The 13,087-nt window shown below is 37.8% G+C and overlaps 1 protein-coding gene across 2 annotated transcripts in view; it reads right to left on the bottom strand.

Moving 5' to 3' along the window:
• The window catches only part of LOC113051961 (synaptotagmin-7-like), a 106,138-nt gene extending 94,969 nt beyond the window's left edge, over window positions 1-11,169 (bottom strand). For both annotated transcript variants that reach the window (XM_026216160.1, XM_026216161.1), the window contains exon 1: window positions 10,843-11,169. In XM_026216160.1, the coding sequence (XP_026071945.1) occupies window positions 10,843-10,876 (34 nt within the window). In that variant the 5' untranslated portion in view covers window positions 10,877-11,169. The remainder of the gene's footprint in view (window positions 1-10,842) is intronic.
• Between the last annotated feature and the right edge of the window lie 1,918 nt (window positions 11,170-13,087).

The following is a 13,087-nucleotide window of genomic DNA, read 5'->3' as shown; positions in this document are numbered from 1 at the left end:
ATTGATCAGAAACTGGAAAGTGTTGTGCATGTGCGATGATTTAGAAATGGCATAATGACGCACAGAAAGAGTTGATGTTGCTGTTGAATTTAATAAAATGACTGTCATGTTGATCTAAAATTCTTTTTCCACTCATCGTTTGATAAGTACTGCAGGATAACGTTGTTCCAGTGCTTGCTTCGAACTCTCGTCTGCAGACTGTTTTTGGTGCGATAATGGCTGTTTTTATTGCTTGATTAATATAACATTTACATTTACATTTACATTTAATCATTTAGCAGACGCTTTTACCCAAAGTGACTTACAAATGAGAGCAATAGAAGCAGTCAGGTCAACAAGAGAACAACAACAGTATACAAGTGCCATGACAAGTCTCAGTTAGTCTAGTATAGAACGCATAGCCAGGTATTTTTTTTTATTTATTAAATGAAAAAGACAAGAAAAGGAAAAGTACTGGTGTTAGTAGGTTAAGTGCAGGCGAAAAAGATGAGTCTTTAGATGTTTCTTGAAAATGAGTAAAGACTCAGCTGTACGGATTGAGATCTGGAGGTCATTCCACCAGCTGGGCACAGTCCAGGAAAAGGTTCGTGAGAGTGATTTTGAATTTCTTTGGGATGTTATCACAAGGCATCGTTCACTTGCAGAGCGCAAACTTCTGGAGGGCACATAGGATTTAACCAGTGAGTTTAGGTAAGTTGGTGCCGTGCCAGTGGTCGTCTTGTAGGCAAGCATCAGTACCTTGAATTTGATGCGAGCGGCTACTGGTAGCCAATGTAACCTGATGAGGAGAGGAGTAACATTTTGTAACATTCAGCTTTTTTTGGCTCATTGAAGACAACCCTCGCTGCTGCATTCTGGATCATTTGCAGAGGCTTGAAAGTACATGCAGGAAGGCCCGCCAGGAGAGCATTACAATAGTCCAGTCTGGAGAGAACAAGAGCTTGGACAAGAAGTTGGGTTGCTTGCTCTGACAGGAAGGGTCTAATCTTTCTAATGTTGTATAAGGCAAATCTGCAGGACCAGGTCGTTGTAGCAATGTGGTCTGTGAAGCTTAATTGATGATCCATCACAAATCCTAGGTTTCTGGCGGTCTTCGAAGGAGTTATGGTTTGACGAGCCCAGCTGTATAGAGAAGTTGTGATGAATCAATGGGTTAGCTGGAATCACCAGGAGTTCAGTCTTTGTAAGGTTAAGCTGAAGGTGATGGTCATTCATCCAGCTAGAAATGTCACTCAGACAGGCTGAAATGCGAGCAGCTACCGTCGGGTCATCTGGCTGGAATGAGAAGTAGAGTTGGGTGTCATCAGCATAGCAGTGATAAGAAAAGCCATGCTTCTGAATGACAGATCCTAAAGATGTCATGTAGATGGAGAAGAGAAGTGGTCCAAGTACTGAGCCTTGAGGAACCCCAGTAGCAAGGTGGTGTGACTTTGAAACATCACCCCTCCAAGACACCCTGAAGGATCTGTCAGAGAGGTAGGACTTAACCCACAGGAGAGCAGTTCCAGAGATGCCCATCTTTCTGAGGGTGGACATGAGAATCTGGTGATTAACACTGTCAAAAGCAGCAGACAGGTCCAGTAAGATGAGTACTGAGGATTTTGAAGCTGCTTTTGCTAGTCGCAGGGCTTCAGTAACTGAGAGCAGAGCAGTCTCAGTTGAGTGTCCACTTTTAAAGCCAGATTGGTTGCTGTCCAGGAGGTTGTTCTGTCCAAGGAACATAGAAAGCTGGTTGAACACAGCCCGCTCAAGTGTCTTTGCAATGAATGGAAGAAGGGATACCGGTCTGTAGTTTTCAAGAAGCGCTGGATTTAGAGATGGTTTCTTGAGCAGTGGGCTTACCCGAGCCTGCTTGAATGCTAAGGGAAATGTTCCAGAGTGAAGAGAGGAGTTGATAATGTGAGTAAGTGAAGGTATGACTGAAGAAAAGATCGCTTGAAGGAGGTGAGTGGGGATCGGATCAAGTGGACAAGTAGTAGGATGATTGGACAGGAGAATTTTGGAGACGTCCATCTCTGAGAGTGGGGAGAAGGAGGATAAAGAGTGTGCATCGGTCATTGTGAAGTTGTCCTCAGTCTGCGGTGTGGAGAATTGGTCACTGATGGATCTTGTCTTATTTGTGAAGAAAGCTGCAAAGTCGTCCGCTGTAAGAGTCGATGGAGGAGGTGGAGGCGGCGGATTAAGAAGAGAAGAGAAAGTCTTGAAGAGTGTCCGAGCGTCACAGCAGCTATTAATTTTGTTGTGGTAGTAGGATGTTTTAGCTGTGAAGACATTTGCAGAGAAGGAAGAGAGGAGAGATTGATACACACTGAGGTCCGTAGAGTTTTTTGATTTCTGCCATTTCCTCTCTGCAGCCTTGAGTTTAGTGCGATGTTCACGGAGAACCTCGGACAGCCAGGGGGCAGATGGGGCAGTGCGTGCTGGTCTAGACAACAGTGGGACAAAGTTGTCCAAGCAAGAGGTTAAAGTGGAGCAAAGAGTGTCCGTAGCACTGTTCGTGTCCAGAGCAGAAAACTGAGAGAGTGGTGGAAGAGAGGATGAAACCACAGCAGATAGGCGAGATGGAGAGAGTGAGCGTAGGCTCCGTCGAAAGGTGACCTGCGTTGGAGTGCATCATTGCACAAAGTTTCATATACTTGTGGTTTCCTAATAAAGACCCAACCTGATCACTTTATATAGCGTTCATGTAAACACTATGTTCGACACAACGAAAAGTGTCCATGTAAATGTGGCTACTGCCTCAATAAATAGCATTAATTTGGGGGTGGAGCTATCTATTTGTCAGACCAATGAGAGGGTGAAGTGTGTAATATCTGTGCAGATTTCCTTTGGACAAGCACATGTGAATTAATAATAATAATAATAATAATAATAATAATAATAATAATAATAATAATAATAATAATAATGTGTTAGCACCACCTGTAAAGATAAACCTTCGCACTCACAGCCATATGTAGTTGGTCCGTTCGTGTCAGAATCTCATCCAATTTTTACCACTACTGACATGACAAATGACATCCAAAACTGACAGATATTACAGCATGCAGAATTCTGAGACTGAATTCACTGGGTCACAGTACAGCCTCATTTCTCTCCAAAACAAATGCGATTCTCCCTCCATCTCACATGGTGCCTCGAAACATCATCAATCCCTTTTTCAGAGTCCCACTTCTCGAATTTCCTTCATTCCCTCCAAAATTCTTGACATGAAGACAAAAAGCCACTCATATGGCTTGAAGCTTTGAACAATCGTTTGCACTTTTTCAATTCCATTTATCACTATTTTTGTTTTTCTGCAATATTCCCATCTGATCTCTCCTTTTATCTGACTCCTAGTTTCAACCATCACGATTTCTAAAGACTGGGTCATCAGACAAGTATTGCAATCAGACTTTTTTTCCTGAAGATTTAGCAATTATGAAAGCTTAAGGTAGATGTCACGACAGCAAAAATGGCATTACAGCTGTTTGATTCATTTCCATAAATGAACTGATTCAAAACTCAACGATTGACTCAACGATTCATTTATGCCACTGCTCACAGTTCAAGTCTATGTGTGGCCTTTTTCATTTGTATAAATGTTATTGTAAAAAAAAAAAAAAAGAAGAAATTATAAAGAGCACACACACACACACACACATATACATATTAATCTTTATATTGTCATATCGGTGGGTTTATCATAAAAATTATACATTTATTGAATCAAAACTTATTTTTTTACTGTTTTAGATTACCTTTCTGGTAACAACAGATGTTAAAAAAATTATCATCCAACATTTACTTTCAAAGCAAATACATAAATATTAAGACATACACATAATAGTTAATTCGCATTTGCTAAAACATAGCATTATTACTGTGTAAGCACCATTTCTGTTACAAACATGAATGATGCATAGAATCAACTTACAAAATAATACAATGGGCGAAAAACATGAAGACCCTTGTGACCACAAACAAACAGCCCTCACATTTGCTTCAGGACATGACCTTGCTCCTGTCCTCCAGTATGAATTGTCTCTTTTTCCATAACGCTCTTCTCTATGCTATCATTATTCATTCATGCTCTCCCTGACACAGTAATGGTGATTTTTATTTTCACCAGAAAATCTTGAAATAAACATAGATAAAAGGAGGATGACAGACGTGCTTGCTTAGAAGATAAAGAGATCAACAAAGCAGAAGGAAACTGGGCAGTGCCGAGGTATGGAAACGTATCCCAGAGTTCCAGTGTGATGATTATGTAATAGGACGAACACACACACACACACCCACCCACACACACACACACGCTCTCTTTCTCGTCCTCTTCATCCAGAGGCCCAGCTCTTGGATAATAAATGAGATGAATATAGTGAACTGTATCGGACTACTGTGTCCTTTGGAGAACATTGTATTAAATGGACAGGTATGGAAGAAAGAAGGTTACCAATGTCAAAGTTTAATCTAAAAGTGTTGATGGCCTGAAAAGGTCCATTTAACAAAAATAACTGAACAGGAGTCACACTTTTCTGCTTTGGTTCCAATTCAGATTCAACTTGTGTACTTTTGAGGAAGCAACTACCGTATTTTCCGGACTATAAGTTACACTTTTTTTCATAGTTTGGCTGGTCCTGCGACTTATAGTCAGGTGCGACTTATTTATCAAAATTAATTTGACATGAACCGAGAGAAATTAACCAATAGAAAACATTACCATCTACAGCCACGAGAGGGCGCTCTACGCTGCTCAGTTCTCCTGTAGTCTACACTGAAAACATAGAGCACCCTCTCGCGGCTGTAGACGGTAATGTTTTCTATTGGTTCTTGGTTTTATAAATAAATGCGACTTATAGTCTAGTGCGAGTTATGTATGTTTTTTTTCCTCATCATGACGTATTTTTGACTGATGCGACTTATACTCAGGTGCGACTTATAGTCCGAAAAACACGTTATACACAAAAACAGAAATGTCCAAACTCCTTTAACTTAAAAGTGAAGTACCCCTGAGATTTGAAGTTCATATTTCATTAATTTAACAATGTTTTCTCATGTAAACGATCTCTGATTTCATTAATGGTCACATGATATACAGATGTTGTTAAATAAAACAAAAACAAAATTTCATATAAATACTTTTGGAAAATTAAAAAAGCACATAAAATTACAAAAAAACCCTCAAATTAAATAAAAATTATAATTAAAATTAATTATAAATTATAGATAAATAATACTCAAATATACATAATACTAAAATAACACTGCATGCAGGTTAACAAACAAATTAAATATGTAATTTTATACTTTTTAGTCACTGCAGGGAGTTTATGAAAAGCTAATAATTATTTTAATTTATTTCAATTAATTTGAATCATTAAAAAAATGATAATTAAACAATCAAAATAAACACATTGTAAAAAAAATATGAAATATGACCATTTACCGATGTAAGAGATCCATGAACATGCAATTATTTACATTAAATCAAATAAATATTTTAATTCTAAGAGGTTTGGCAAACAAAGCGTTTTGGCTTTTTAGATCCACTCGACATAATCTATCTATGTAAAGCTAAATCTTTTACCTCCAAATTTAGGATGAACAAGGAAAAATGATTAAATGTGAGATTCGTGTGAGTTATTCAACTGTGTATAATAATGCTGTACTCAATGTGCAATGCAGGGACATCTTTAGTTGCTTGCTAATCAGAAATGTAATTGCACTTTTGCACTTTTCTCACAGTCATTGCAAGTTGCATTGAAGGATAAGAATATATTTGAGACCGCCATTACTCAGAGCACCTGACTAATGGCTGCCATTGTCTCTGTCTCCAGCTCCCTCCGTCTAGTTGTACCTCATGTCACTCTCATTTGTCAGTATAGCTACTACTCGAGCTGTTCGCTTCTAGTTTGCTCCGTCTCTGAATCAAATATTAAAAGGACCATTGACAACAGAACTGGAAACAGCCATTAACACACTATTACCCAGAGACGTGATGTGTACAAACTACAAGGTCATCCTGCGTCTGTGTTTTCCTTCCAGTCTCTGGCGCTCGTCTGTGGTCTTTGTCTGTAGCCTCTGACCTAGACTGACAGCTTTATCTCAAGCACTGCACTCACTGCATGATGACCGTAACAACTGCACCTTAAACCACAGCCATGTCTGTAGATTTATAGGGGCGGCGAGGGCTGGAGGAAGCTTTCAGGATAACATCTTTACGATATGTTACTCGGGAGGTCCGTCAGTCACCTGGTAAGTGGACAGAGATGAGACACTACATAACACCAGAGCCCAATCCAGCCCCGTTCCCCTGGAGAAAAGGCAGTGAGATCAGGTTAATATCCAGATCACATGGTTTTCAGGCCTGTCTGGCTAGACTTATGGATGACATAAAACTAGATCGCTCCAATTTTAATCAACAAACAGTCTACATTGGAAGTGGATGATCTGACGTGCCACGCATTCAGGTGAGGGACACCGTGTTTTTATTTCCGTCATGCTTCTCATCACTTTAATTTCCATCTGAAATAAAATGATTTTATTTACAAAATGATTTTATTTACAAATATGAATCAATCACTATGTAATTAAATAACATCCGGTCTGATCTGAATTTACTGTGGGTGGAAAATATTGCTTTCTAACCTTTTCTGTGGTTTATTCAAGTTCTTAACTTCATTGCCATGACAATTAACGCCTAAAACAACTATATATATATATCTGCCTTTAAAGACAGGTCTGATTAATTATTTTCCAGTTTATTACTGTAAAGCTGCTTTAAAACAGTGTTAATTTAAATTTTTAGACTTTTTTTGTTGTTTTGTTTTTACGATTTTTAAGTTTTTTTATGCATATATATATATATATATATATATTTTTTTTTTAAATATTAGTTTTTAGCTTGAGTTTATTTAATTTTAATTGTTGTAGTACATCAACTTACACTAACCAAAAATTAGAAATTTTGCCATGCAACTAGATAAAATAAAAAAGGTTTACGTTTTTTATATCTTATTTTATTTCAGTTAAACTTTTATTATATATAAAATCTAGACTGTAATTCTTTTTTAGATTTTTTTATATTATATTTTCTTTTTATTTCAGTTTTTTATATTTGATTTAAAAAAAAAACCTGATGATTCAGCATTATTTTTTGTGGTAATTCTTTCGAATGTGTTTGTATTGAACTTAGAACATCCTTCAAGTTAGTAAAGCCATCGTTCAGTTTTCAAAGTCATGGGCTAGAAACACAAGATGGTCTGGTGATTTCGGTGCAAAAGGAGTAACAAAGCTCTCACACTGGCATCTTTCATTAAACTCCAATCTTCAGAAGGAACTAAAAATTTCAGAAATTCATACGGGAAGCATCTAAATGCAGAATGGTCATCTGATTCCTCACTGGCCATCAGTGATGATTGACGTGAGCTAAGACCATTACAAACTCACGATGCCACTCCAATCTGAGTGGAAGTGATTGGCGAGCCTCCAAATGCACCTGTACATCCTTTGCATCTCTCCACAATCTCCTTGCTCTGTCCAGAGGTGTCCTTCATCAAACCTTCCACCATCAGCTTTGCGTTCCCCACTTGACCTTCTCGCTGTGTTTGTCTTATCACGCCGCTGCTACAACATCAGAACATGCCAGGAATCCCAATGACATTAAGATCCTATCCAGGAAACAACCCCTCGTTCAGATTCGACTCAACAATATGTCAAAGCTCTTCTGCTATCAGCGGTTTGAAACAACCGTTGTTACCATCAGCAAAACTTCAAACGCTGTGCTTGGGCTGAGAGCACATGAAACGATTTCTGAATAATAGATAGAGAGCAATATCACAGTTTCTGTGGTGAATTAGAGGCGAGGCGGACGCTCCGTCACATGTGAGGACGTCTGTACACGGGGACAGACAAGATGGCTCAAGGGGTGCGAAATGATCTGATGTGATTAAAATCTTGCATCTGTCAAAGATGAACCCTTGTCAGTGTCTCATATATACATTGTTATCGTTCATCGCGCAGCAGCGATGCAAAACCACCGCTGGGCAGATCTCAGTGAGAAGTATTCTTCAGCTGTCAGTTTGATCTTCAGCTGTCCTTAAAGAAACAGTTCACCCAAAAATTAAATTTACTGAAGCGTTACTCACCCTCAGGCCATCCAAGATATAGATGAGTTTGTATCTTTATCAGAACAGATTTGGAGAAATATAGCACTGCATCACTTGCTCATCATTGGAACCACTGCAGTGAATGGGTGCCGTCAGAATGAGAGTCCAAACAGCTCATAAAAACATCACAATAATCCACACAACTCCAGTCCATCGATTAACATCTTGTGAAGTGAAAAGCTGCATGTTTTAAAGAGACAAATCCAATATTTAAAAGAAGTTTTTTGGCCAAAATACGAGTCCATGATCCATAATAACACTTCCTCCAGTGAAAAAGTCCACCTCCTGTTGTCCTCTGACATCAAAATCCACTGACATACTTGTTTTGGACCATTTTCACTTCCACATGGTGTTTGATTTGTGCATATTTGTGCATATAAGATGACTTTTTTCATTGGAGAAAACAATATTATGGATATTTTTGCCAGTAGCAATGGTTTAAAACTAAATATATCTTAATGATGAATTTATAACAAACATGCAGTTTTTCATTTCACAAGGCATTAATTGATAGACCGGAGTGGTGTGGATTATTGTGATGAGTTTATCAGCTGTTTGGACTCTCATTCTGATTCATTTACTGCAGAGCATCCACTGGTTAAGAAGAGATGCTACATTTCTCCAAATATGTTCTTTTGAAGTAACAAGCTCATCTACAGTCATCTAACTATTACTTTAAACATGTCATTATGATCATAAGATTATCAGTCCAGTTTAGCTCAGTGTTTCAAAGCCAAATATCAGAGTTTCCCTCTGCAGACGTGTCTATTTTCTCTTTTAAAAGCATCTGTGTTCATGTCTGTGTTTTGTAAAAGAAAAAAAAAAGTGGGATACGCTTCTTTGTTCAGCTGACTGGGCTAAGCATTTCTTCAACTGGATATTCCCAAATCCGTGCTTACAAAATGCGCTTTTGTCTAGTACAGCATGAAATCTCTGGCAATACATTCAGCTGGAGATTCCCAGCTGAATTCATATTAAGACAAACTAAAGCTGATTACATCCACAATGCTACTAAAACTTCACAACCATATTTCCATGCCTCACAAAAAAAATGTCCATGGTAGTGCAAATAGCTGTTACTACAGCTATTCTCACTTCACTGTGAGAAATGACATTATCCGCCCAAAAAATAAGGCAATTTTTTTTTTAATCACAGAATGCAAATTCATTAACCTGTTCAGACCTGAATTATGTTCCTGAGACACAAATATCACTGCTTTTCTCTCAAGTTCAGTGTGAAATGCACATCAACATTAAACATTTCTGCTAGTTTCCTCATTATTGCAGATTCACAGCGGTTCCCAAACTTTCATGCCAGCTGAACCCTATTAATGTACAAATATACTTAACTTCACAATATCTTTAAATGTTTACTGGTAAGCTTTAAATTGATCATGTTGCACATCCTGGAAGACACAGACATTTTAAAAGCAGAAGGGTGAGACAGTGAATTACAGATTATATCTGAAGAAAATATTTCAAGTTATGCTGACCCTGGAGATTCTACAGCATACATTATTTTCATGAGAGACAAACAAATATTAATTCGTAAATAAAATCAATATTTTGCATACAGCATTGATGTGTAATTTTTTTTTCTTTTTTTTCTTTATAAAAAAAAATATTTTAACTTAAAAAAGAGCAAAGGTTACATTGAAATTTGCCTAAGCAAAGTGAACTAAGGAGAGATTGTAAACATATTTCATGCATTTTATAACTAATTTATTATCCTTTTTATATAAATATTATTTTTAAGTCAATTTGATTTAGAAATTGTACATGATACTATTTAATAATAAATTAAATATTTATTTATTTATTTATTTTTATCTTATTTAATTGTTTTATGCAAAAAGCTACAAGAAATTCCCAAGGGTTTTCAAGACGAATTAGCCTTCCAGGTTGGCTTACAAATGGACGTCGTGACTAAACTGGCTTATAGCCATACATTAAGATATTTTATGTTCCTGACAGTCAAGGGTTAAAAGTAAAGGATTGTATTTCATTTATTTCTGCCCTGGCACCTCGCGTCAAAATGTAGTGCTTATTTATTATTTGACGTCTTGCAAAAACACGTTTGTTTTTTTTCTGCCACAGTGGCTCTTACAAATAAATCAGGACTCTGTGCGCACGCCTCACAACTGACCATCGTAATTTATCACCTGACAAAAATCTCGTGGCGCGCAACAGGAGGGGGCAGAGGCCAAAGCATGTCCGTGTCCCTTCGTCCTCATTATGACCCATCCTCACTTCTCTCACTATTGTGTATGAAAAGTGAGCTTTTGGTTCATTTGTGTCAGATGCAATCGATAAGAAAAGCACACACACGCGCGCACAAATAAACGCACGCGCAGACACCCTATCATGACTATGTGATGAGAGATGATGACCTTGCGCGTGCATAGATGACAACTCCCTAAAAGCCACCAGGGTAAACGCATTGACACAACACAACAGGTGCTGTAAATGTGTGAAAACGCGAACGCATGCTTATAGAGAAACCTGGCTGCACCTGTTCGCGCGGTCTGCAAGTGACAGTTTGCAGTTGAGGACAAATTGAAGCGAAATCCAGTCGAAATGACACGGTACTGACCCGTACGCGAGCCGTACCGGGTGCCGCCACAGCGTCTGCCATTCAAGGGCGGGCGATCTCGCTGAAAACAAACGAGAGCAATCCACCAAAGTACCATACCTTTTCCGTCCTCGTCCTCCCGATTCAGGTGCATGGCTGTTCGCCTTTGGCACGCCAACAAACGCTTGTTTCTTCTCTCAAGTCCCCTCCAAGAAAAAGTCGAATCCAAAATGTGCTTCCAATGGGCGAGTGACCATGGAGCACTCTTCTCTCCTTCCCTGCCTATTTCTTTCTTTCACTCACTTGGCTTTTCTTTCCGAGTCCCCTCATTCGGCTGATGAGAGGGTTTGAAGGGAGGGATGAGGGCGAGGAGTGGTGAGCTGTGTCCGTGTCACCGCCAGCTGATGGCTCGAGCGCTAACATCTCACTTCACGAGGGTGAAGTCGAGTAAAGACCATTCACCGAGAGCGCCGTTAAAAGCGCGCTGCAGGCTGCCCTCAGCTTTATTTTTTGCATTTTATGCTGAAAATGTCTCAAAAAACTATTTATGCACGAGGCATTTAAATTTCAAGGAGGTGAGATAAAACGAGCCAGTGATTTTGTGCCGCAAAATCATAATTGTAAGTAAATAAAAAGTCATAAAGGTAAGTAAAATATAGAAATAAATGTTAGAAATTTTGTGTATGTGGGTCAAAGACGTTAAGATGTCCGGATCAAATGAAATGTACAAAAGTGATTTTGTTTCTATAGAAAGCGCATTAAATGTAAATAAAATATACAAAAATTATACAAATTATTATACAAAATTTCAAACAACATGCTTATTCTGACGTGTACATATTAAAATATCTAAAAGGATAATGGAGCATACTAAATTTTATTGTGTTTTAAATTAGTAAAAAAATGTTACTGACAAATGGGCAAAACCTAGGATAGTGGCAAATGTTAAAAATGTAAAGTTACAACTCATTAGTATTTGGGGTGAAAGTAATTAGTCTTCTAATGTGTCATAAATTGATTTTTGTTGTAAATATGCCTGACAAGATTGTTAAACTGAATGAAATTTTACTGGGTGTCTTCTGGAAATTGAATGATATTTATTTTTTGCTCAGAAAAACAAAAACAAAATTGCAATTAAATAAAACAGAAAACGTTTTGCATTTTTTTTGGGTGGGAAAACTACAACAGTTTAAAGCAGCATTACACTTTTTTTATGCTTAAACACTTTTTCGTCTTTCACCCGTGTGCATATATTTGGATACTGCATTCGTGCAATATAAACACATCACGCGCAATCTTGAATTTTCAAGTTTTATTAGTCCAAAAAATATTTAATAAGTTTATTCAAGTGTTCCATTTTAAATTCTAAAACAGAACAGCAACTAAAAGTTTTACCATCCAGCCTCTAGAAGTCATTACCCCTGCTACTTCAGCAAACTCAGACCCATCAAATCTGCAGGGTCAAGCATTCAGTGGCAACAGTAATGACGTGTTTTTATAGACCATCACTGGTTCCCTCACAAAAATCTAACAGGATTTTTCCATTGGCTTTTGGATTATTGAAGAAAATAAGCTTTGTGACCAAAAAAGGTTCATGATAATCTTCACAAATGAACAACACATTCCTGAATACAATCATGTAAAAAGCTAAACATAGACTATAATCAAACTACACCATGGTGTATGGCATGATTACGCTTAAGGTCCCTGACAACCTCTGTAGTCCCATTTAGAGGCTGGTAAGCAAACACCTTTTTCAAGACAATAGAAGCTTTTATAAAAAAAATCACAAGAGGGTATTACTGGTGTATGTAATGTTGTATAATAAAACCTGAAAATGTTACATTGCATTGGAGATTTTCTTCCGGCTCCCTCAGAATCAGGCCCATGACCTTGATGTTGCCAGACTCACAGTTCTTCATGTTATATTTTCCAATCTGACTGCTTTTCAGCCGGGCCGGTCGCTGTTTTGTCTTCATTCATGATGTATCTCTCTTTTTATATTTCGGGCTTGTAGCTGAACCATATTTTATGCTGCTTAAGGGAGTTTTATAAAAAATGTGTAGTTGTAGCCTTGATTTAAGACACTTGTACACTTTTTATATTTGTCCGTTTTATTGCAAGTTCACCTAGAAATGAACATTTGTTGAAAATGTACTCAGCCTAAAGGCTTTCAAGATGTAGATGTTTCTCCACATATTTGGAGAAATGTATAATTACATCACTTGCTCACCAATGGATCCTCTGCAGTGAATGGGTGCCGTCAGGATGGTTTAAAGTCGCCTTATCCATAATAACGCTTCCTCCAGTAAAAAAGTCCATCCCTATCAAAATACACCAACATGTTTATTTAGAAATGTTTTGG

This window comes from Carassius auratus, chromosome 32, assembly GCF_003368295.1.
Source record: "Carassius auratus strain Wakin chromosome 32, ASM336829v1, whole genome shotgun sequence".
In the NCBI taxonomy this organism is placed as follows: domain Eukaryota; kingdom Metazoa; phylum Chordata; class Actinopteri; order Cypriniformes; family Cyprinidae; genus Carassius; species Carassius auratus.
The sequence above is the reverse complement of the archived record's forward strand: the minus strand, read 5'-3'. Positions and strand labels throughout refer to the sequence as shown.